Genomic DNA, 23,541 nt, shown 5'->3' on the forward strand with positions numbered 1-23,541 from the left:
TTACTTATTAAACTTTCAGGTATTCTCTATTATTTGTTCAGTATCTTATTGTTCTACTCAGCATCCCTCCATGAAAAAATAAGCTCACATTTAAAGCTACTTATTTCTGCCCTTTGTTGCTTTCTTAATTTTGTTTCTCTACCTTCCCATTCTTTTATTCTCCTTCTGTCTATCCCCTGCATTTCTTTCCCTACAGCAATTCCAAATTCCTACTTTTAGAGTTTTGCGTCCACCCCCTCCCATCCACTAAAGTAATCAGCAGTTACATAGTTAATGTTATTATTTAAAATACCATGATTATGCTTTAGAGCAGCAGTTCTCAAACTGAGAGTCAGGACCCCAAAGTGGGTCGCGACCCCATTTTAATGGGGTTGCCAGGGCTGCCGTTAGACTTGCTGGGGCCCAGGACTGAAGCCCAAGCCCAAAGTCTGAGCCCAAGGGCTTCAGCCCTGGGCGGTGGGGCTCAGGTTACAGACCCTGCTGCCTGGGGCTGAAGTCCTGGGGCTTCTGCTTTGGCCCCCGGACCCAGTGCAGTGGGGCTCAGGTGAGCTCAGGCTTTGGTCCTCCCTCCTGAGGTCGTGTAGTAATTTTTGTTGTCAGAAGGGGGTCGTGGTGCAATGAAGTTTGAGAACCTCTGCTTTAGAGTTAACACCCCAATAGGATTAATGAAGGATAACAAGGAGTTAATGGATCCTAGATATTGTTTCAAATTGATGCACACTCAAAAGACAGTTAATTGCTTACACTAGGTTCATATTTAGGTTATTTTCACAACCAGGAAGACTAGAAACTTACATTTTTAAGTAAGTGAAAGCTCAGATTCTGTAGGATTTGAATCTGTCATATGGCCCACAAATACATCAAGTGAACCAAAAGCAACCTGTGTTCTGGTGTTTAACTCCCATGACGCTATGCCTATCCTCTGCTGCAAGGGTACAGGGAAGAGAGTTTAAGGAGTCTTTCCCACTTCCCTCATACGAACAAAAGGAATCATCTCAATTTAGAGCCAGCTAGCATGTTTGGCTCTTGCAGCAGACATGTCTTTGCTAGCACACTCACAAAAAGGGAGCATTTTCTTCCATTATCTTTAAAGAAGTCAAAAATCTTTCTTATCAGAAAGAATGCTTCCTTACTTTGCAATACTGAAGCCCTCTTTTTAAAGAAGTATGAGTGGAACATGAAGGGGGATCTGGGCAGTCACTGTGCTGGTTTAAAGGATAAAATCCCAGGTTACCAGGTTATGTTTAGTGTTAAAGTTTTTTAATTGGAAGCAGAGAATATTTGATTGAATTACAGTTATTTTCTTATTTACTATTTATACCATGATGATTATATTTTGTCCTAATACAAAATCAAAAGCTTTTTTTCCGAGTAAAAGGATGACAAAATTTGGACTTTAAAATTCAGATAACACCCTTTTCAAACAAAAATGTATTTTGCACAGGCTGTCTTATAGTGTTAAATATTACTTACCAAAATATTGTCTGGTTTAATATCAGCATGTAGGATGTTACATCTCTTAAGTAGTTTTAATGCCAGGAACAATTGCTGGCTGTAGGACCGTACAGCTTTAATGTGGAGACCGACATCCTTTCCATACTTTTTCAGTACCTCTCGTAAATTCATACTATTTATGTATATAAAAATTATAGGAAAAATATTAAACAAGGAATAGCATATTTATATTTTAATTATCAATTTTAATGTATATAAACTAATTCTCTTTTAGGCAGTAGGAAAAAAATCACTTAAACCAGACCAACTTGAAATAGATTCCTTGTCATCAGGCCATATACTGAAATAGTAGCCATTCAGAGCAAGAGATGCTATACAGTTACTGACATGACTGTGCTTTTCTAACAGTTATGCAACTTCATTAGGATTCACGGAGGGTCTCATTTGTGTAAAAACTATGATAGTTTCTCAACAGCTGTATGGTCTTTTGTAAATTTTCTCAAGGGACAAAATAGGGCAGGAAAACATATTGACTGGGACTTGGGGAGGAGAAATACAGAAGTTGAGGTGGCCATGTTGGTTGTTGGCATAGGCAAATAGATTGGCTAATATTTATCAAACTAGCAGATCAAAGGGACTTAACAGCCAAATACAGCAGAGAATTTGAGGACAAAAAGATTTCTGCATGCTGGTAACTTTTGGGTGCTCCATAAAACAACATCCTTTGGTCTCAGGTTATTAGTCTATTGTGACACGCTGTACCTCCAAGTAGCATCCTGCAACTTCCATATTCATCATTCATATATGGTTGTGATATTTAAAACAAAGCATGCATTGTAAGATCTCATATGAAAGGTCACGATCCACTGAAACCCACTGTTCTGTCAGAATATGTATATCATTAGAGTGTATGAAGTTATGAGATTTTCCTGCATGGCTGTTATTGAAATATGTTGTAAGTTTGCAAGTTGTCCACTGCTAGTTCTCCAGTGACAACAAAGGAGGTGACCAACACCTGGACAGGCATTGAAAGACCATTAATGAGCAGGGGAGTTGTAATCAAGGGATTTACAATGCTGTAAGAGGGCTGAGCAAGCATCACACAATGGGAGATTGCTCAACTTGGTGACTCAGCAAAGCCCACAAGGACATGTCTCGGCCAGTGTTTTCCAGGCACATGACTGAGGATATAAAATAAGGGAGAGTGGCATCATGCTTTTACCCTTCTCCTCCCCAACCTACACTGGAAGCAACAAGAATGCTGGGAAGACAAAGACTTGAACTGAGGAGATTGGTCCCAGGCTAAAAGGGGAAGCCTGTACATTAAGATCTGTGGCCTACCTACAATATCCAGTGGGTGAGAAAAACTGCTTGATCCAAATAGTACCTAGTCTAACAAGGTTTAAGATTTAGACTACACACTTACCTTTTATTTTCTTTGGTAACTATCTCTGACCTTTTGTGCCCACCACTTATAATCACTTCAATTCTATCTTTCTGTAGATAAATCTGTTTTATATTTTACCTAAAACAGTGTGTTTTGGTTAAAGTGCTTGGGAAATCTCAGCTGAGTTTACAAAGGCTAGTTTGTGTCCTCTCCACATTGAGGGAGGGGCAGACTGGGCAATGCACTTATACTGGTTAGGCTTCTGACCAGGGCAAGATGATACAGTTCTGGGGTGCAAGGCTGGGGGATTGGGAGATTTTCTGGTGGCTTTCTCTGTGTGATTTGAGAGGGGCTCAGGGAGCATTCACACAACTTAGCTAGGTGTGGGGCTCCACATGCTGTTGTACTGAGTGATAACAGTGCCTGGAGGGGTTTGTTGCTTGTCACTAGCAAAGGAGTGTGAGAGACAGCCCAGAGTTGAGAGACAGCTAAAGAGTTAAGAGGGCACAGCAGTGCCCCAGTTCCAAGGTATACCCCAGGGATCCCGTCACAGCATACAATTATTACTTCATAAACCTCAATATTACTTTCCCCAGGATACATGGAAAATTACTTGATTGTACACATACAAAGCTTAGGATTCATAGTACTCTGATAGTCTTGGTGTAGAAATGTAACCCCAAAAGAGTTGCATAGTACACATTTTTGAGTCCACTGTCATAAAATACAAAGTACAGAATCTAGTCTGTCACAAGAAATCTGAACATTTATACCATTTTGGAGGAAAAATTAAAGGTTGAATCACTCTATTGATTGTTTTTCTCTGAATGTATCCTACATGGTTGTATACACACAGGTAACATGTCCTCAGACATACTTAGCAAATGATATGAATGCATTCTGAACCTCTGAAACCATCCCAGATGAAGAAGGAACTATGAATGTTAGGAAAGAAAAATATAGTGGTAAAAAGAATTGCCAATTGTCCGGACCAGATGTCACCCTGACATTGTCATTTTAAGTAGATTAAAATAGTGTGGTGGTACTCGGTATATTTGTGAATCAGTTTTTGAACTGATTTCTTTAAGTAAGTTTACCGACATATTAAGAGCAGAATGTAAAAAGTCCAAATGTAAAGAAAATGTACAAGTTAAGAGTACAAAAGATTAAAATGCACTTAAATCTACTTTCATTTTTGTACACAATTCAGTACATATTCATTTTACCTGAGTGGTTCAAATACCAGACAGAGGTGCTGTTTGTGATAAAAATGCCTGAACAATCGCAGACAATGAAATTTGTCATCTGGATCTGCATCATTGAGCTTCTTCAAAAATTCCAGTTCTTTGAGACCAGTTTTTTGCCTAAAAACAAAGAAATACATTTTGGGCCCAGAACTTATTGACATTCTATACATCACATCCAACATGAACATTATGTTGGCTGGCTCTCAAAAAGTTAGGAAGGCAGTAACAGTCTTATGGTTAACACATCCCTAAAAGTCAAAAGATCTGAGTTTTAGTCTCAACATCTATTGTCTTTGACAAATGACTGGACCTTTTTGTGTTTCATATGTCCATATAAAACCTCTCTTTGCCTTTTCCCATATGTAAAATGGAGGTAAGACTTCGCCCTACCACCCAGGGTTGTGAGGTTTGACTCAATGCTAGGTTTTGAGAGAGTTGCTGTTTAAAAAAAAAAAAAAAATCAATCCAATATCTATTTAACAAACTGTACTATACTTGTTAGCAGATCTTCTGCTGAATGGGTTGCACATGATACAGAGAGTTCACTTAATATTTAAATTCACATCCAGATTCACATTTAAATATAATCTGTGAGCTAATTAATGGAAAACAAAGTAACAAAATGAGAGACCGCTAGTTAAAATAGATAGGGGAGGTTTACACTGAAAATCCTCTTCATGGAGAAAGGAAAGAAAATTACAAAAGCAGTGAACTTTAAATTCACAGTATTGCAACTATGCTGGATAATATTGTTTACTGTAACATTTATATTACCCAACAAGGGACTCCAGCTCTCAAAAGAGCTGCAAATAATTTACTTTCCACGTAGGCAGAGTCTTACTCCTCTGATACCAAATATTTATTAAAATGTATAATTATGTAATCAATCGGATTTTGATTTCTATTGACTATGATAGACCTGAGATTATTTCACTTGAAACATCAAGTGGGAATAAAACCAAGTACTGAAAGATTTTCTAGAAATTTTTTCAATACATATAATTAATAAGATTATTATTAGCCCCACCTTTATGATTAGATTATTAGTGCTGTAAATCCCATTATTTTACTATTTAACAAAACATGACTTACATAAGTTCATTGTTCCTGATTATTTTGACTGCCACTTCTTGGTTTGCTCTTGCCATATCTCTGGCTCGCACTACGTTACTGAAAACTCCCTGGCCAGTGTAACCATAAACATTGTAACGTTTATCTAGAACTTCACCTATGTTAACACCTAGGAAAGAAAATGAACAGGGAAATAAGATAAATTCTGAGCTACGTACACACACATAGAATAATTGAAAAAAAAATTTTCTGTATAGTTCTGAAAAAAACAAAAATACACAGTGCAGTCACTTAATTATTGTGTCAAGTCTACAGAGCTTTGTAGCTAGGTTTGTGGAAATTGTGGGGAAGTGAAACTGTGCTTCCTTTGGTCAGGAGTCTTTTCATAAACAATGTTAGAAGTTGCATGCCCATTTCACCCCATTACAAGAAAGGTTCTGTTGGTCTTTATTAACTGCTGCTGAGTTTAACATTGAGTAGTGAAGAAATGTGCTCACTGAAGCGCTTCCATTCTGAGTCCTGGGTGACAACTACAGCACGATGGGCATCAAGGTTCTTTTCATGCTGTTTTTCTTGGTTTCAGATCATGGCAAGCGTGCTGACGTAACCCTTCCTTCTGGAGGGAGGTCTCATGGCTGTAAATAACTTTGGATAGGTTTTAATTTTACTTTGACTGTTAGATTCTGTGACACACCTGTGAGCAGTTTGGCAGAGCACTATAGTGCAGGAACATGCAGCTGCTTTGGGTGAGCCACACTTTAAGTGATGGCACTGTGGTATGCAATTTCAAAATAATTTTGCAGATCTTTTCAATAAGGTGCTTTTACATTTAGCAACCCTATTTTAGACAACAATATAAATTAAGTTGGCAAAAAATACTTACGATAATAGCCTTCTGCATCAGTCCAGTTATCCCTGAGATTGGGGTTTTCTTTGAAGTCTTTTCCAAAGCCAGCAGCCCTAAGACGAGCACTCTGAAATAAAGCAGAGAATTAGCTTTTTTATTATATTCAAAATACTTTTTTTGTATATAACTGCGATTTTTCATAACACTTACTTATGAAAACTAGAAATCCATTCAGTTATCTATCATCTCTTTCCTAACAAATATTCTTCTATTTCTACAGTTCAAATAATAAATTGACCTTTCAGGAAAGGAAGTATCAAACACACAATATCCCTTAAGCACCAATGTATGAGAATTATGAGAGAAAAATCAATAGAACTACTACTAAATATAGAGATACATAAAGCTTTTGTTGCTACCATAAGTAAAATTTAGTAAATCATTAATGTACACTCCTAGTAACACACAAGATTTGTGGTCTCTCCCCCAGCTTCTCGGAAAGTTTAACTGCAAAATACTACAGTGTCATATTATTTAGAGTTCGATATTTTTACCAAAAAATACTACAATATATTTATTAGTAAATTATCAATTATAAATAAAACTAAAATATAATTGTCAAAATTAGAAAAGGATATTCTGAGGTGGTGGTATGCTTGAATTTTTTGTGAAATTGCTTCTTACTTCATTCATAATGGATATTACTATCAATACTGTGAATCAGCAAGAGACAACTACAAGCAATATATAACCATCAATATCAGTATGACAAATTTAAAAAGTACAGCAGACTCTCGCTAGAGCGCGTGTCGCTATAGTGCAGATTCGCATATAGCACAGTCACGCCGAAGGATCCCAAATTTAAATATTTAAATTGGGATCCATGGTAATGAGGCCCCTGCTATAACACAGTCCCCGCGTTAACGAGGTACCGCGCATGGATCCCGAACCCCGCGTTCTAGCGAGGGTCCGGTGTATATACAAAACTAAAAAAGCACTTTCAATTAAGCGATAAGCATTTCCCTTCCAGAAACTGTCAACCATCTATAAGCTATTTTAAATGGAACAACATCAAGTACTTTCCTACATTTTATTTTTATTCTTTATCTCTATTGTTTACATCATGGTTGTAAAATCTTGAAAATAAAAATATTTTCCCAACAATTTTACCTTTTTTCCATTTTAAAGGGTTTTCTTTTGTTGTTAATGGAGTGGCACTACAATGGCTTTTTGTTATCCCCTTGTTTGTGGTGACATCACTTATAATTAAAGAATGACATTTGGTATGAATCATTAATTCCATGATTTTTATGTTTTGTTTCCTTAAAAGAAAAATCCATCCTTAACACATTTTGGGATGTTTGCATGTAAATAAGCAGGTCACTGAATGTACATGCAAACATGATGCTTTCAAAGCCCCAAATATCCCATTAGATTGCATGTATGTATTGTAAATTATTTAGTGAAAATACTGCAGAAATGACAACACTAAGGACTAAACTGATGTTTGCTATATGGGAGGCTGTGACAGAGTGCTGGGAGGATAAGTTAAGCAGTAATTAGCTGCCACACCTCCCAAAAGGAGGAGTGGAACATTTAATTATTTGATCAGACTTGAGGAGTGGGGAAGGCTCCAGAGCTAAGACACTAATTAACCCACTAGCTGAGAGGACAGTTAAAAAGCACTGGAAAAAAGAAATGAAAGAGGAGGAAGCTAGCAGAGCCCAGAGGACATAAGATCAGTGTGGTCAGATATTTCTCTCTCCCTTCCCCTGGAGAAAGGGCTAAGGACTGGAGAAAACTGTAGACAGAGTTGATACACAGGATCATGCTCGTGGTTTTGTGGAGATAATATAAATAAAACTCACAGTGGTGCTAACAAACAGAAAGCATCGAACACTGTGTGGGATCTCAGGTTAGAAGAGGAGCCTGCTCTGTTACTGAGGCACACATCCACCCTTTCAAACACTAAACCACCAGGACAACATGTGGTTTGTCCAAGTATGTATCTATGTCCAAGACAACAGCATACATGAAAGGAGGTAGGATGCTAAGTGCCACCTAAACTATGTCATGAAGATTGAGAGAAAATAAAAATATCCTGAACCTATAAGGAGAACCAAGTAATTGTAGATTAACTAAATCCTACAGCATTTTTCCAAAGGCAATGTTGTAACTACAAAACCCGTCTGTGACTAACAATCCTGTCACCTTTTTTCTGAGGTGACACTTACCATAATGCCCACCTCACTACATTTCCCAATTATGATGACAAACTTACAGTCCTATTTATGACATTTTTGCACAAATTCTGGGAGTAGCTTTTTTGTTTTTTCTTATATTACTTTGTGCTTCCTCTGCAAAGACAATGCACAAAAGCCGTTGCAGGTCCTGCATAAACAGTAGGCAAAATCCCCCAGTATTTCTCCAGGGAAAACTCCCATTGACTTCAGTGAGAGCTTTCCTGGATGGTACTTGTAAGAATTTCCAGATCAGGCTCAATGGACTTTTATTAAAGTTTTCAAAAGATATTATCCACCTGATTTTACAAATTTTAGTGAGCCAAAATTCAGGCATAAACGACTTGACAGTGTCCCTTTAATAACACAGCAGCGAGCAAATAACGTGCATAAATTATCTCTCTAAAATTACCTACATCAAAGTATGCAGCAAACATATCATCCGATTCTGTGAACATGTCAGGAGCTAATAACTTCTTCTGAGCTGAGCCTTAAAAGGAAATTTACATTACTCAATTTGAAAAGGAAAAAATAAACTAAAAGCACAGATTACCAACAAACAGAGGTATTCTGGTGTGTTAGCAGTTATCTTCTCTATATTGAGAATCTACATTATACAGCATTAAACTTATTTACTAGTTATATAAGACTACAACCAGGCACTTCTTTTACCATTTCTCCTAGATTATGTTGGTTTATGGTATATTCTTTTACATAATTAACCTGTTTAAAAATGCAACACAGAGCTTAAAATCTTTCATTTGCTTTAAAAAAAAAGCAAATATTTCAATTGAAGACTTAACTGAAATGGCTTTCTAACAATTCACATAACAGGGAAAAATTCTGTATTCTACACATTCCTATGCATAACCTGTAGACTGAGTACATAACTTAGAATTATTTTTTTTTGCCAATAATATGAGGTACTTTATTAAAAATTTTAAACCCCCAAAACTCTTTCCCTGGAAGTTTCTCTCTCACAGCCAGAAAAGAATCTTCTTGACTGGATAGATAAAATAGCTGATGGTATTTTTAATTGTTCTATTTAAAAGAAACATTTTAAAATGCAGGCAAGATTATCCCTTTCTCACCATTTAATCATCTTTAATGTCCCAAAAACATTTTATAGGTTGATAACGTAAAAGAAAAGTTCATTAAGGGTACATGTTAATGAAGACAAAACTGGAATTATTTCATAACATATTAAAGTATGATCATTTTAATATTTTGGAGTAAGTTACATGCATCCCTGCCAGAGTATTGAGGAACCCACTTCCCCCAGCATTACACCCCAAAATCCTGCACTTTCAAGGCCCCATATGACAGCCACCAGCCTCCTTATGATAGATGACTGGACTGGAATCAATTGAAACCAATGTAGGTCCCGTAATCAAGCAGAGAGTGCCATTAAGAGATAGAGGGCACTTCACCATACTTCTCAAAATGTCTTTCATTTGAGTCCCAAAGTTACCTACATTCCACAGAATTTGGTGTTCCCTTACACTTCTACTCTTGAACAACATTTACATCAGAAATAAAGGAGAATTAAACTGAGATTATACAAAAGCTGTTTATGCAAAATGATGAATCCAAAATATTAAGTTTTCTTCATATATAATTTTTTGTGCCTCTTCTCATTTAGTCTCCCTTTCCCCCCTCCCTGCCTGCCCCTTGAACATATCGCATCCCACATTTGAACTCTGGCCAGTTGCTAGTCCACTGATGGCAGATCATACTGCCTCCACAGGAGGTCACAACACAGATAAAACTTGGCTCTGACAAGCAGCAGGACAATCTTTTAAAATTGTCTTTCATTTTATGTTTCTATTTATTTTAATACCCACCCTTAAAATCCTAGAACAAAATTATTTAACGCTTTTTAATTTTAAGTACTACTACTATGACTTTCTCTAACTGTATTTTCTTTCATTTTTATATTGTGTATTTTGTATTTTAATTATTTAGTATTTTAACTGTTTGTGTAGTACACAAAAGTGTGTCTTGGCAGGGTGCTTTCTAAATACTATTATTTTTATATTAGCTTTTCAATTTAGCAAACTGATGATTTGGTGTATTTTTCAGAGTTGAAACAAGATTATTCTTTACAGATAATCCTACCACAATCAGCAATATTTGACAGAGTTGCACACAGCTCTAAAAAAAATATTTTGTTAATCAAGGGTTATAAAACCAGCAAGGAAGCACTATTTAAAATGCTACGTGCTAGAAATCACTGAGCTAAACTCTGCCATCTAGTCCCTCTGTTACACTGATATAAAAGAAGAGGAAGCCAGTTTGTTGGGGCAGGGGGGCCTCCCTAAACACACTAACAATAGGACAAGAACTTTTCAGAATATTCAGTGGAGCGCTAGGCTAGACTACCAACCTCAATGAGATGCATCCCTAAGAGGTGTGCAGTCTGTGAGCCAGAGGGTGCACCTAGCCTCTAAGCCAGCTAGTACAATTGCTGCATGCAACAGCAGGTTGAATTGCACTCTGATCTTGCTCAAAAGAACAAAGTGTGCTCCACAGCCCTAGTTAACACCCTACTCCTGAGGGAATTCTGCGCCAAAAAAATTAAAGTTCTGCAAAATTCCACATATTTTATTTGCCAATAAATAAATGTGGAGGCTCCAGCATGGCTGTGGGGTGCACAGGCCACTGGCTGCAGGGAGATGGGAGATCACCGTGCATCCCTCCCCCGCCCCAGGACATGAACTCAATGGTGAGGCTGGAGCTGATCCTGACACTGCGCAAGGACTGGGCCTGCCCCACAAACACCCCGAGGCCATGCCCCTCTGTGCCAGGCACACCAAGGTAGCAAGCAAGAGGGACAGAGTCTTGCACGCACGCACACCCAACCCTGGCCCCCAATCCTGCTGTGGAGCAGGCAGACTAAGCCTGACAGGATCCAAGTGTGGAAGGGCTTAGTGTGGGAGGATCCAGGTGTGGGATGAGAAGGTTCTGTGTGGGGCAATCTGGGTGCAGGTAGCTCGATGGAGGGTCTGGGTGCAGGGTGGATCTGAATGCACCCCCCTCATTGGGGGGTTCCAGGTGTAGGGGGAAATGGGACTCAGCAGGGGGTCCAGGTTAAGATGGTTGGGGCTCAGCAGGGAGGGTCCAGGTACTGGACAGCAGGGTTCACTGGGGTGGGGGTTCGAGTGCAGGAGGCTCAGCAGGGGATGTTCTGTGTCCAGAGGTGGGGGTCTGGAAGCAGGGAGGTTGAGGCTCAGTGGTGGGGGTCTGAGCGCAAGGGGGCTCCGGATGCAGGGGATGAAGCTCAGTGGTGGGGTCTGGATGCAGGGGGGCTCTGGATGCATGGAGTTGGGCAGACGCGGGAGCAGCTCCCCATACAGTGACCCCTCCCTCAGGGCCGATGAGTGATGGGGGCAGGAAGCAAGGGGCAGGGGAGTGGGGCATCGGCATGGTGTGGAGCTTCCTGGGGATGGGTCTGACCTGGCTCTCGCCCAGCCACTCCATGCAGGGGAAGAGGAAGTCCCATCCTCCCATGTGCCCACCCGGGACTACCAGCTGAGCCTAGGGTGCAGGGTAGGAGTCACCAGCCAAGCCCTGCCCCCTTCCCCCCCCCGCAGTGATTTACCCCTCCACCAGCTGCTCTGGGAACCCAAAATGACACGCCCGTGCTGCTTGTGAGGGGCATGTGACCACTCTTGCAGCTTCCCTTTGCTTCCCCATCAGAAGTAATTTTTCTGTGGTGAAGCAAAGAAATCTGCAGAGGACATGAATTCTGTGTGTGTGCAGTGATGCAGAATTCCCCCAGGAGTAACACGCTTTAGCACAGGATGCACAAGACAGGTGTTCTTTGCTTCTCTTGCTGAAGCAGCCATGGCAAGCTTTGGTCCTATATTTATAAAATATATTTCTTCACACAACGCACAGTCAACCTGTGGAACTCCTTGCCAGATAATGTTGTGAAGGCCAAGACCATAACAAGGTTTAAAAAAGAACTAGATAAATTCATGGAGGCTAGGTCCATCAATGGCTATTAGCCAGGATGGGCAGGAATGGTGTCCCTAGCCTCTGTTTGCCAGAAGCTGGAAATGAGCAACAGGGGATGGATCACGTGATGATTACCTGTCTTGTTAATTCCCCCTGGGGCACCTGGCACTGGCCGCTGTTGGAAGATAGTCTACTGGGGTAGATGGACCTTTGGTCTTACCCAGTAGGGCCTTTATGATGGTATTTTAAAGCCAACATTACTTTGCTACACATTTTTTTGGGAACAAAACAAATACTTCCACCCATAAAAGCCATATTTTGTGTAGCAAAGCACAATCCTGGTACAAGTTTCTTCTGGCTTTGTGGCAATTAAAACATTCACAGATCTGTGCACATTCCTCAATGACAATGACTAAGATGAAAATAAGTCAAGGTTTGCCAAACAGAAAAGGAAAAAATAAAATCAGCAGAAAAACAATTTGCGATCTTCCAAGAAAATGTCACATATCTTGGAGATTTAAAAATATATTAAACTAAAATAAATTGACGGTTCCTTCTTAAATATAAAGGAAGACATTAATGTCTGTTCGTCCTAATTTGCAGCACTGACTGCTTAAAGTGGTAATTAGGAACAATGAAAAACTCTCACATTCACACCACCATTCCTCAGAAAGTGTTTTAACAGTTCAGTTCTATAACTTTCTGGGGGGACATTTTCAACACTGTCTAAGAATTAACTTCCTTCACAAGTCTGAAATTATGATATTAAGAAATCTGAACAAAATATGCCTGCAAAACAGATTAGGTATTTCATTTCAAATTGCATAATGAAATTTCAGATTCTTACCATTATTCTGTTCAACTGTCATGAGATTGTGTTTGGCTTTTACAGAGGCCTCAAATGTATCAACATTTTCCCGTTCATACTCTTTAACATCAGCAGCTACACGTTCTAGAATGTCATCTGGTGAATTTGAACGACTACGTGTGCTGCTCTGAGGACTGCTTGGTTCAGATGGCACAGACATGTTACTGTCTTCAGTCAGGTACTTGTATTTCTGCAAAGAAACTTTATCAAGTTATTCTCAGCATCATGACTTGTCCCAATCTAATTCTATTGTGTATTTTGGGGCATACTTTTTCCTGAATCTAACTAGCTCATTCTAAAACTTAATCTGTATCTTTTCTTTATACATTATCTGAAACACTAATCAAATTGTGAAGCATGCTAGTTGTGAGATACAGAAAGAAACATGTGTTGTCAAAATATACCCTGAGACAAGACATTATTGTCCAAATCTTCAAGCTTGATTTATAATACTTCAAAAATACCTTTTTAGGCATTTAGATTTATTGATAAAACCTTTGTAAAAACTGATTTATTGATGAAGAAAGCAAGGCAAGAAGGATAGCACTTGACCATGTGTGGCGAAACGTCAGCATTGAGAAGTCCATTACTAATATTCTGGTGTATAAGAAGTGAATTCATGCTTCAAGGAGAAAATAAGAGCTTTGAGTCTTGCAACCTAAAACATTTACTATTCTATATTAGTTTGAAAGTACAGAAATCTCAAGTGTTATTTTCAATTTTGAAACATTTTTGTAACATTTCTCAAGGTAGCACCAGTGCATCTTTATGTGTAACCACACAGAATGGTAACATTATTAATTATTATTAAGCACCTGCTGTTATCAACACTTATTTTAAGGGTTTAAAATATAAACAACAGTATGCTAAGAATATCAGATAACCGCATACATGGTACCTAACAGTTTCACAACAGGCAAAAATAACACCAGTTCTGCTCAGCTTTCTGGATGCTTACATAGAAGACAAACCTTTCATTTCAAATAAAACTGACTAATCAGATTACAATCAATATTTCTGAGCCTTAACCTCCACTCTACTGTCATTGTGGTATCAGCAATATACCAGTGAAGACAATAAATGTATGATTTATCCTTTGATGCAATTACTATATAATTTTATAGTCATTTAAGTTACACAAAATCTAAAAAAAAGCCAACTCTCACAAAAATGACTCATTTGGAGTAGGTTGTTTAAGTTTTTAAAAATAAGTTGTGCACCAAAAATGTAAGTTTCAACCCAGACAATATTTTTACAACCACATTGAAAAATAAGTGACAGATAGTGACAGCCTTAGCTTTATTAATGTAAGTGTCCACTTGAAAAATATCACTGTCTCCAATCTTATTTTAAAAGAATCAGTAAGACAAAAAAGGTTTTTACTGTACATGTTTAGACAACTTCAGTAATCTGAGGGTTTTAATACAGTGGCCTACCTGAACAATTGCTTGTCTCTGTAATCTTCTCTGCTCTATCAGTGCTTCTTCATCTTCTTCTTCTACATCAAAGTCTTCAAGGCTGTGAATAATTAATTATTAATAATTGTATAGCACCATAAAAATATGTGGGTCTTTACAGAACTGAGTAAAGATGTAGTCCCTGCCCCAGAGAGTTTACAATCTGAAATTAAGAGTAATTACACAACTCTTTGCCTCAAAATACTTGGAAACAAGAACACAGATTCTTTTGAAGCATAGGAATAACTATAAACTTCACTCCTCTATAGTCTTACTACAGATTCAACTGTTTGAGGCAAAGCAAAGGAAATCCCAAAATTAGTTTTCTGAAGCTCCTTTATGAGAAAACATATGCTCTTCGGTGTGCGGCAATTCTCCAAAAACAGCCATATTTTTGGAGTTTAATGTACCCTCCTTACATATACCCACATCATATATCATTTGAAAGCTTATTGTATGCACGCTTGGATGAGGTACAACGTGGAGCTGTCAAGTGGTGCCGTAAACCTGTAGGTGAGGTGAAACAATGGTACCCAAAATGAAAGTCATTTTTTGGTCAATTCCGGAAACACCACAACATGACTAGGACTACAATTTTTAATGTTCACGTTAATTATAATATCTTAATGGCGTTCCTGTTAATCATAGTTGCCAAACGACAATGTATTAAAAGATTTTTATTGGTTTTGCCTGTGGAAGCATTATTTTTTTCAGAAATGATGAAGGTTGTGCACCCGTAGCAGTAGATTGCATGTCCCTAATTTGTACTGCATCGTGAGTAGATATAAATGTATGCAAACTCCTAATGTAATTCTTCTCCTTCAGAAGCTTTTTTACATATGATGAAACATCTAGTCTGCCTGGTAAAATGTTTTAATTTGTAGTGCCTATGCATGCAGTACTAGCCTTTGAAATATTCCAGAAACTAGTTTTTTAATTCAGTGACACTTCTGCACAGGTCAGATTAGTGTTATAGATGACAATATACAGTTTCATACTATGAATATGCAAAAGCTATGAGAGAAATAAGTGGCCTAACAAAAAGTAGTGAAGACAAAGTCCACAAACAAGTCCGTCCCTATTCATTGCAGACGCAAGAAGATCACGTTACAGCTCTTACCAACCATGTCATCAACAATATGACCAACCTATTTGACCCTGACTCACATCCAGAGGCACTTACCAACATATCTACTGGACTGCATGAAACATGAGATGTACAACAGACTGTACTGAGAATAGCAAAGGGTGGTGAAGAACAAATGGAGAGATCTGTGATTCTGATGGGACATGCAGCTTTTCCAGCCTTGTCAAGAAATCTGGCATCAAAACATTTGCCAACATGGACAAGCAAGTGAAGTATAAATCTGGCAACGGAGGGATGATAACAGCAGCAATCAGTCCAGAAACTGTCTTCTGAAAAGCGCTCTCCTTAGCAAGATGCACAGATGATATTTCAACACCAACTGTTCTTCACCCAATAAGAACCTGTGCCTATGTCCCTCTTCCATGCTGATGGAAACATAAGGACAAAGCTGAATTAGGATAACAGCTGGAAGCTCAACCTGAAAGAATCCATCAGTTAACAGCATCCAGCAAAGAAACCACAGTGTACATCAGAGATGCCCTGGCTGTGAAAGAAATAATGGCAGGAAACAAATTCCACACATTTGATTAACTGGATGCTGAGTACTTGAGGCAGGTCCTAAAAAGATTTGACAAAGCTAATTCTATGACAATAACTCTGTGAAAACTACAGAAAGTCAGTGCCAGACAGGACTTAAGGTTGGATGCCAAGAAATACCAGGTGATTGGTGGGCATCCTGTACCTCCATGGAAAAAGTTTCTAAATACCGGATCCAACAGCCAGTCACCTGTAAAATTCCTCTGTGACTATTGTTCAAAATGCTCATGAGAGTGTGGGAGCACACCCAACACAAATACTCCCTGTTGGGGGCTTTTCCAAAGGTGAAGTAGCAAAGTCCATCACCAGTAGAGGTGTTGAAAAAAGCTCAAGACTTGTACAGTACTCATGAGGAAGCGGACACAAGGATGCTTCTGTATCCTGTATGTGCCAATATGGCTTTGGGGCTTCTTGGAATATGTGTTTTGTTTGAATTCATGGTTATTGTGTTATGTGAAGGGATAAATAATACTTCCTTATCCACTTTGTCCCTTCATGATTGTATAGACCTCTATCCTATCCCCCCAAAACTCATCTCGTTTCCAAGCTGAACAGTCCCAGTCTTATTAATCTTTCCTCATATTAATCTTTCCTCGTTTCCTTAAGCTGTTCCATACACTTAATCATTTTTGTTGCCCTTCTCTGTACCTTTTCCCATTCTAATATATCTTTTTAGAAATGGGGCGACCGGAACTGCACACAGCATATCATGGATATATAGAGTGGTATTATGATATCTTCTGTCTTATTATCTATCACTTTCCTAATGGCTCCTAACATGACTGCACACTGAGCAGATGTTTTCAGAGAACTATCCATAATGACTCCAAGATCTCTTTCTTGAGTGGTAACAGTGAATGTAGACCCCATCATTTTGCAGATATACTTGGGATTACATTTTCCAATGTGCAGTACTTTGCATTTATCAATACTCAATTTCACTGCCATTTTGTTGCCCAGTCACCCAGTACTGTGTGCTCTCTTTGCAGTCTGCTTTGGAATTAACTATCCTGAACATGGGTAGCCAGAACTATACACAGTATTCCAGATGAGGTCTAACCTGTACCTTGTACAATGGTGTTAATACTTCCAGTGTTTTATATTTTAAATTGAAACAGATGTCCAGCAAATCCATGAAAAAAATTAGGAGCTGAATAATCAAATATTTATTGATTTTCTTCTCAGCTCCACTTCTCCTTGAAAATCTGAATGTTAAATATAAATATATCTTTTTAAGAGGGTCTCAAAACAATTTATGAGGTTTTATTGAGCCTTACATCTGTGGTGTACTATTCTAAACTCCTCCCCGCCCCCAAAATAAACAAACTGAGGTACAGCAAGACTAAGGCCATGTCTACACTAGCACTTTTGTCGGTAAAACTTTGTTGGTCAGGTGTGTGAAAAAACACACTCTGACTGACATAAGTTTCACCAACAAAAGTGCCAGCATGCACAGCACTATGTTGATGGGAGATGCTCTCCCTCTGGCATAGCTACTGCCACTTGTTGGAGGTAGTTTAATTATGCCAACGGGAGAGCTCTCCCCCGTCACAGAGCGGCTACATGGGAGCTGTGCCACTGTTAGGTCTCTACTGAGACATAGCCTAAGGGATTTGCTCCAGAAACACAGCAACTCAGGATTGGGAACAGAGCACTCTCCTGCCCACGAGCCAATACTCCCAGCTAGTTTTTAAATTCTCTATAATTATGCAAAAAGATTTTGATCACCACAAAACCAGTTTACCACACAGATTAGTACTGAAACAATGCAAGAGTCAGTGCCCTTGGCTAACATGAAAGAATAGGTCATTACACTGGTTTTGCTTAAATGGACACAATACAAAGCTTTCAATAATTAATTCTCCCCATTAATGGAACCAAATCTTTACTCGTTAGGAAATTAAATATTAGAAATTCATTCTTACTTCTCATCTGATGAGGATTCCTGCTCAGCTTTCATGCCTTCAGAAAGACTTCCTTTAAATTTATCTTCCTTAACTTTGCTTCTACTCCTACGTCTACGACCACCCCGTGACCTAGACCTCCTCCTAAGCCGAGATCTACTCCTCCGACCTCTATCCCTGTTGAACAGAAGAAAAATACAGTGTTGATTTATGTCCACATAATATTTAGTTGATACTGAAATATATAAATAGGCAAACCAAACAACCCTTTAAAATAGTAAGCTTTAACAATTAAACTAACGTTAAGATTCTGAAGGAGGCGAAGATGAGTGAAAGAATGTGATAATGTATAACTTTTTGGGGAAGTGAGAATATATGCATGCTAGAGCTGTTATGAATGAGCTAATAAAATATTTAATTTTTATTCTATCCAATTTGAATAATGGGCCTGTATTTAGACAATACTGAAAAGAAAAGTTCCACTGCAAGACGTTTTTACCTCCTCCGAGGAGACCTGCTTCTCCTTCTTGGAGACCGGCTACGTCGGAGTGGTGAACGAGATCTCCTTCGGATGGGAGACCTAGATCTTCTTCTGGATGGTGACCATCTGAGTGGGCTGGCTTCTTTTGATCTCTCACGCCTAGAGAGAATATCATCTCTAGGTCGGGTTCTTGAAATTAAGAAGAAGAGAAAGAAACTAGTATCAGGGACAAACTGAAAACAAAAATCACAATTCCCTCTTAAAGCTCACTTTAAAAGCTTACTGCAAGTGAGACTCCACCAGAGGGGTAAGTATACTTCAGCGCTGCCAGTCTGCTTTGCATGTCTCCCATCCCTGGAAATATCTGCCCAAACACAGACCTAATTCAGCACAACTCTCGCAGTAAACTTTGTTAATTACCATCACAGAGCTAGAAGAAGTAAAAGAAAGTTTTTAAGTATTGTGTAAATATTGGTCTATTTTAAGTTAATGTGCAACAGTGTTGAAATGAATATATACATAAAATAAAAATTGAATCCAGAGGATCTTCTCCTCCACATTACAAATAATATCTCAAATTTGGGCTTAAACTACTTAGCTGTAATCACTGTAGAGTCCATTTTAATTTAGAAAACTGATGTGGCCAGCCGTGATTTAATTAACATTATGTGGACACTATTGTAGCAGGAGTGTTGGTGATTCTGTGGAAGGCATCTTTGCACTTGTGACATTACTGAACCAATTCCGTACTGTTGGTAAGGGCCACAGTTTTGTAAGTAAATATTTCAAATAAGCTTTAGTATTTTTACAATATATACCAACAATTCTACATGAATGGCAAGTGAATAGTTATGCAGTGTTTGCATGACAGATGCAACATAATGAAGACATGAGAGCTATTTAAACTGTGAGTAGTTTTCTAATGAGATTGTGACAGATGATTCAAATGTAATTTTAAACAACTCTATATTTAAAGTAAAAAACTAATATATTTCAATATTATTTTAAAAATATTTTTAACCATTGTTTCTTGGAGGTCTCCCTTTCAATTATTAACCCAGCCCAAATCGGTTTACTCTGGTGTAACTGAATCACAGCATAAGGTACCATAACAACAAAGAAAGCTATAATCCTAACGTTACAATAGTTAAAAATAATTTTAAAATAATATTGAAATGCATTAGTTTTTTTTACTTTAAATACAGAGTTGTTTAAAATTACATTTGAATCGTCTGTCACAATCTCATTGCAAAACTATTCACAGTTTCGACAGAGATCTCATATCTTCATTATATTGCATCTGTCATGCAAACACTGCATACCTATTCACTTGCATTCATGTAGAATTGTTGGTATATATTGTAAAAATACTAAAGCTTATTTCAAATATTTACTTACAAAACTAATTTCAGTATGAGCAATCAAATGAACTGAAAACTGGCTGAAGAAGCAAAGGGCAAAAGCAAATGGCAAAGCACTGAGTGGAGGAGCTGTTAATGATGCACTGTTGTCTTCCTGAGTCATCAAGCTGGGAGCTCCAGAGTTATCACAAGCAAAGGCAGAGTGAGATTAATAAGGTCTTGTCCACAATGGGGATTTACCTGGCCACCACCATCAGTGACCAGTCACCAGCGCACCCTCACTGGTGCAAATCCAGAGTGCAGGCAAACAAAGCCACTATTTCCACTGGTAGAGCTTTCCTCTACCTGAAACTAGAGTGAGCGTGACTGGGGCAAACAGCTTAGCCTGCCTACACTAGCCACTTGCAGCAGGTGCAGCTACACAGGAGGCTGGCCACCAGCTACTGAAGCAAATCTCCAGCTCATATAAGACTTAAGACTCTTCAGTATCATTCTGCGACTGCTTGGGAACACTATGAGCAGCAAAACATTTATGAGAGAGGAGGATTCTGAAAAAATCCAGGAGCTTCTGGAGGCACTGAGCAGCGGAGTCAATCCCAGAGGCACAGAGCAGTACAGACATCTCCCCACTAGTCTGTAGGCTTGCAAGTAGGGTGCTCAGTGAGAAAAAAAAATCTCTCTCCATTCAAGCAGCTAGAGGGGCTTTAAAATTTTAGACACCTAGATTTATTAGACTAGGTCCTAGCCTCAGCACAGGGTGTCTGCAAAACAAAGCTTTTAAACCAATTTTTTTACATCCTCAATCCTGGGCCAGCTGTCTGCTGAGCTGGACCCGTTGGTATAAATTAAAAGTTACTTACTGATGTTTTTAAAATGTGCTGCTTTATACTGCAGCAGCTGCAGCTCCCAGGTGAGCTGCAAGCACTCTTTAAAAAAGAAAGACCTATACACCAAACATTAAAATCTTTTTCCTCAAGTTTTGATTCTTGTTTAAAATGATTTAGTTTCAAATAAATGAATATATGTTTTAAAAGAAGATTTCTTCTATTAGGATGGCTACTGTCCCAGCTTTATCTGTTTCAGAGAAACAAAAACCACCAGGAAACAGATTTTCTATGGATTTATATTTAAAACTATACTTAACTGTTTCTCCTACTATTATAATAAAATATAAAGCATAAAATTCAGAATGCACTTAATAAGAGATTTAAGTCCATCTCCCCTGATTTTAGGTATAGTTAAGAAGCGTGATGCTGCACAGGGCAAAGCAGCCATACCATCGAACACATATGCAAAAAAGCAGCAAGATAAATGCTGCCATGGCTCAAACAAGCAAAAATCATCTTTAAAAGTGAAAATCTCTTAAATAAATTACTAAAAATGGCATCTTCTTAGTCTGGTGTGTGTATTCAGCCATATATGCTGATTTTATTACTAAAATGTTCTCGTTAGCATTACAGACCCAACTCTGCTATAGAAGGATGAACTAGATTTTATTTAAGCTTGTACACACTCCACAGGATTGTTAAATACTTTCTAAATACAGGGCAAAATTCTGTGCCCAACTGACAGAACTGAGAACAGAATTTGAGCTACAGAATATTTATTATTAGGGATGATGAATGAGCCACGAAAAGAACCCACATGAGTCTCAGAACCCAGGTTAGGCTTGAATGACTAGAAGTTAGAAAATACATCTATTTGTGAACTGAACACACACATAAACTGTAAGTTAAGACAATAAATATGCAATCTCATGATGCCATTTTTCTCAGCTATTTTTCGATAAAGCTGTACTTTAAGATGATAGTACAAAATTCTGAAGCCTTCTGATTTTTGCACTTACTTGAGCATCTTTGGTGTTTCTTAATATTTTAAAGTTACCTGGGGGAAGAAAGACGCCTCCTTTCTGATTCTCTTCGTTTCCTTTCTGCTGATCTGCTCTTTGCTCTTCTACCAGGAGACTGAGTTCGAGAGGGTGATTTACTCTGTTTTGATCTGCGATCATTAAGAAGAGGAGATCTGCTTCTTCGTAATTTATCTCGTTTTGGAGATAAGCTTCTTCCTTTAGGGCTGCGGCCAGGTCTTCTACTAGGAGACCTGTTTTCTTTCCCTGAAGAAGCATCTTTTGAAGGAGATTTAATTTGCTTCTTCTCTTTGTCAGTCTCCGATCTCCTTGATTTCCTGTCTTTTGATCGTGACCTTCTGTCTTTGGATTTGCTTCTTAGTTCTATTGGAGATTTGGATTTTTTGCCACGATCTCGACTTTTGCTTTCATTTACAACTGGAGACCTTCTGCGATCTCTTGCTTTACACTTATCATCTGCTTTATTCTTATCCTCCGGAGGAGACTTAGACTTTCTATTTTTCTCTTGAGACCTCCTTTTAAGGGTTGGAGACTTTGATTTCCTTGTTTGATCTTGAGATTTAGTTCTTTTAGATGGGCTTTTTGATTTTCTCCTCTCTTTTGATTTGCTTCTAGTTGCTTTCTCTTTCACTCCGTCAATTCCTATCTTGCTTTTCTTTTTATCAGATCTGTGCCTAGTCCGTTCTTTTGATTCATTCTTACTTGCTTTTTTTGAACTTGTTTTATTGTCCACAAGCTCTAGTTTCCCCTTAGTGTTTGATGATTTAGTTGAAGACCTATTGCCATTTCGCACCTTTTCATTGATTTCTCCCTCTTCTTCCGAACCTGACTCATAACCTTGTAATATTAACCCCATCCCAGATTGAACTTTTCCTTCCATTAACTCATTCTCAAGTTCAGCTTTTAATAATGCTCTTTGTTTCTCCAAATCTTCTAGAGGAGCTAAGAAATCAATTTTAGTTCTTTTTGCTGGTCCATCTTCTTTGTCAGAGGCATCAACAACCTCTTTCCGTTTATGTTTCTTATGTTTGTGTCGGTGTTTATGTTTTTTGTCCTTGTCTTCTTCTGAAGAATGTTTGTGTTTCTTGTGTTTACTTCGGTGTTTGTGTTTCTTTTTTTTGTGTCGGCTGTGCTTATTCTGAGGTTGTTCTACTTCTGATATTTCACCATTTTCTTCATTGACACTTCTCTCAGAAATATCAGCATCTTCAATTCTGCAAGTACATTAAAACATACATCAGCAACTATCAAATATTTCTACTTATTATGTTGTTATACTTTTAGCATCTTGACATAATTTCATTTACATGATACTTGTAAAAACTTTCCAAAAATAAAGAAATCTAGATTACACTCAAATTTCAGGATACTGAGAAGTTATTTTCTGTCTATGGAATCATACTTGAGTGCATCATAAAACCAAGTTGTAATGGCAAGTAAACGTCACGTCCATACAGGTTATTTTGATGTCCAAATGGTACTGATGATGGGAGATCCAGCAAGTATATTAGCAGATACATATCATACATGTTTATAATGCCAAATTGTGTCAGTTTTCAAGCTTCATATTTATAGTAGCACCCATATGTTAGCATTACTCATCTGTGCTGCAAAGTATTTTTACGCATCACCTTAATATTATCTTTATTAAGCTCTTACTACTACTAAGGGAATTCTGCACCACTGCACAAGCGCAGAATTGATGTCCCCCC

At 38.2% G+C, this 23,541-nt stretch overlaps 1 protein-coding gene across 6 annotated transcripts in view; it reads right to left on the reverse strand.

Moving 5' to 3' along the window:
* The window catches only part of PRP4K (pre-mRNA processing factor kinase PRP4K), a 50,557-nt gene that overhangs the window by 11,183 nt on the left and 15,833 nt on the right, over positions 1-23,541 (reverse strand). For 5 of the 6 annotated variants that reach the window (XM_073332156.2, XM_073332158.2, XM_073332155.2 and 2 more), the window contains exons 2-11: positions 21,847-23,043; positions 18,620-18,790; positions 18,142-18,297; positions 14,512-14,593; positions 13,055-13,265; positions 8,664-8,737; positions 6,044-6,134; positions 5,182-5,329; positions 4,069-4,206; positions 1,474-1,627 (exon numbers count right to left, since the gene is read on the reverse strand). In XM_073332156.2, the coding sequence (XP_073188257.1) occupies positions 1,474-1,627; positions 4,069-4,206; positions 5,182-5,329; positions 6,044-6,134; positions 8,664-8,737; positions 13,055-13,265; positions 14,512-14,593; positions 18,142-18,297; positions 18,620-18,790; positions 21,847-23,043 (2,422 nt within the window). The remainder of the gene's footprint in view (positions 1-1,473; positions 1,628-4,068; positions 4,207-5,181; positions 5,330-6,043; positions 6,135-8,663; positions 8,738-13,054; positions 13,266-14,511; positions 14,594-18,141; positions 18,298-18,619; positions 18,791-21,846; positions 23,044-23,541) is intronic. The other variant, XM_073332159.2, reaches the window with a different exon arrangement.

This window comes from Lepidochelys kempii, chromosome 2, assembly GCF_965140285.1.
Source record: "Lepidochelys kempii isolate rLepKem1 chromosome 2, rLepKem1.hap1, whole genome shotgun sequence".
NCBI classification, from domain to species: Eukaryota; Metazoa; Chordata; order Testudines; family Cheloniidae; genus Lepidochelys; species Lepidochelys kempii.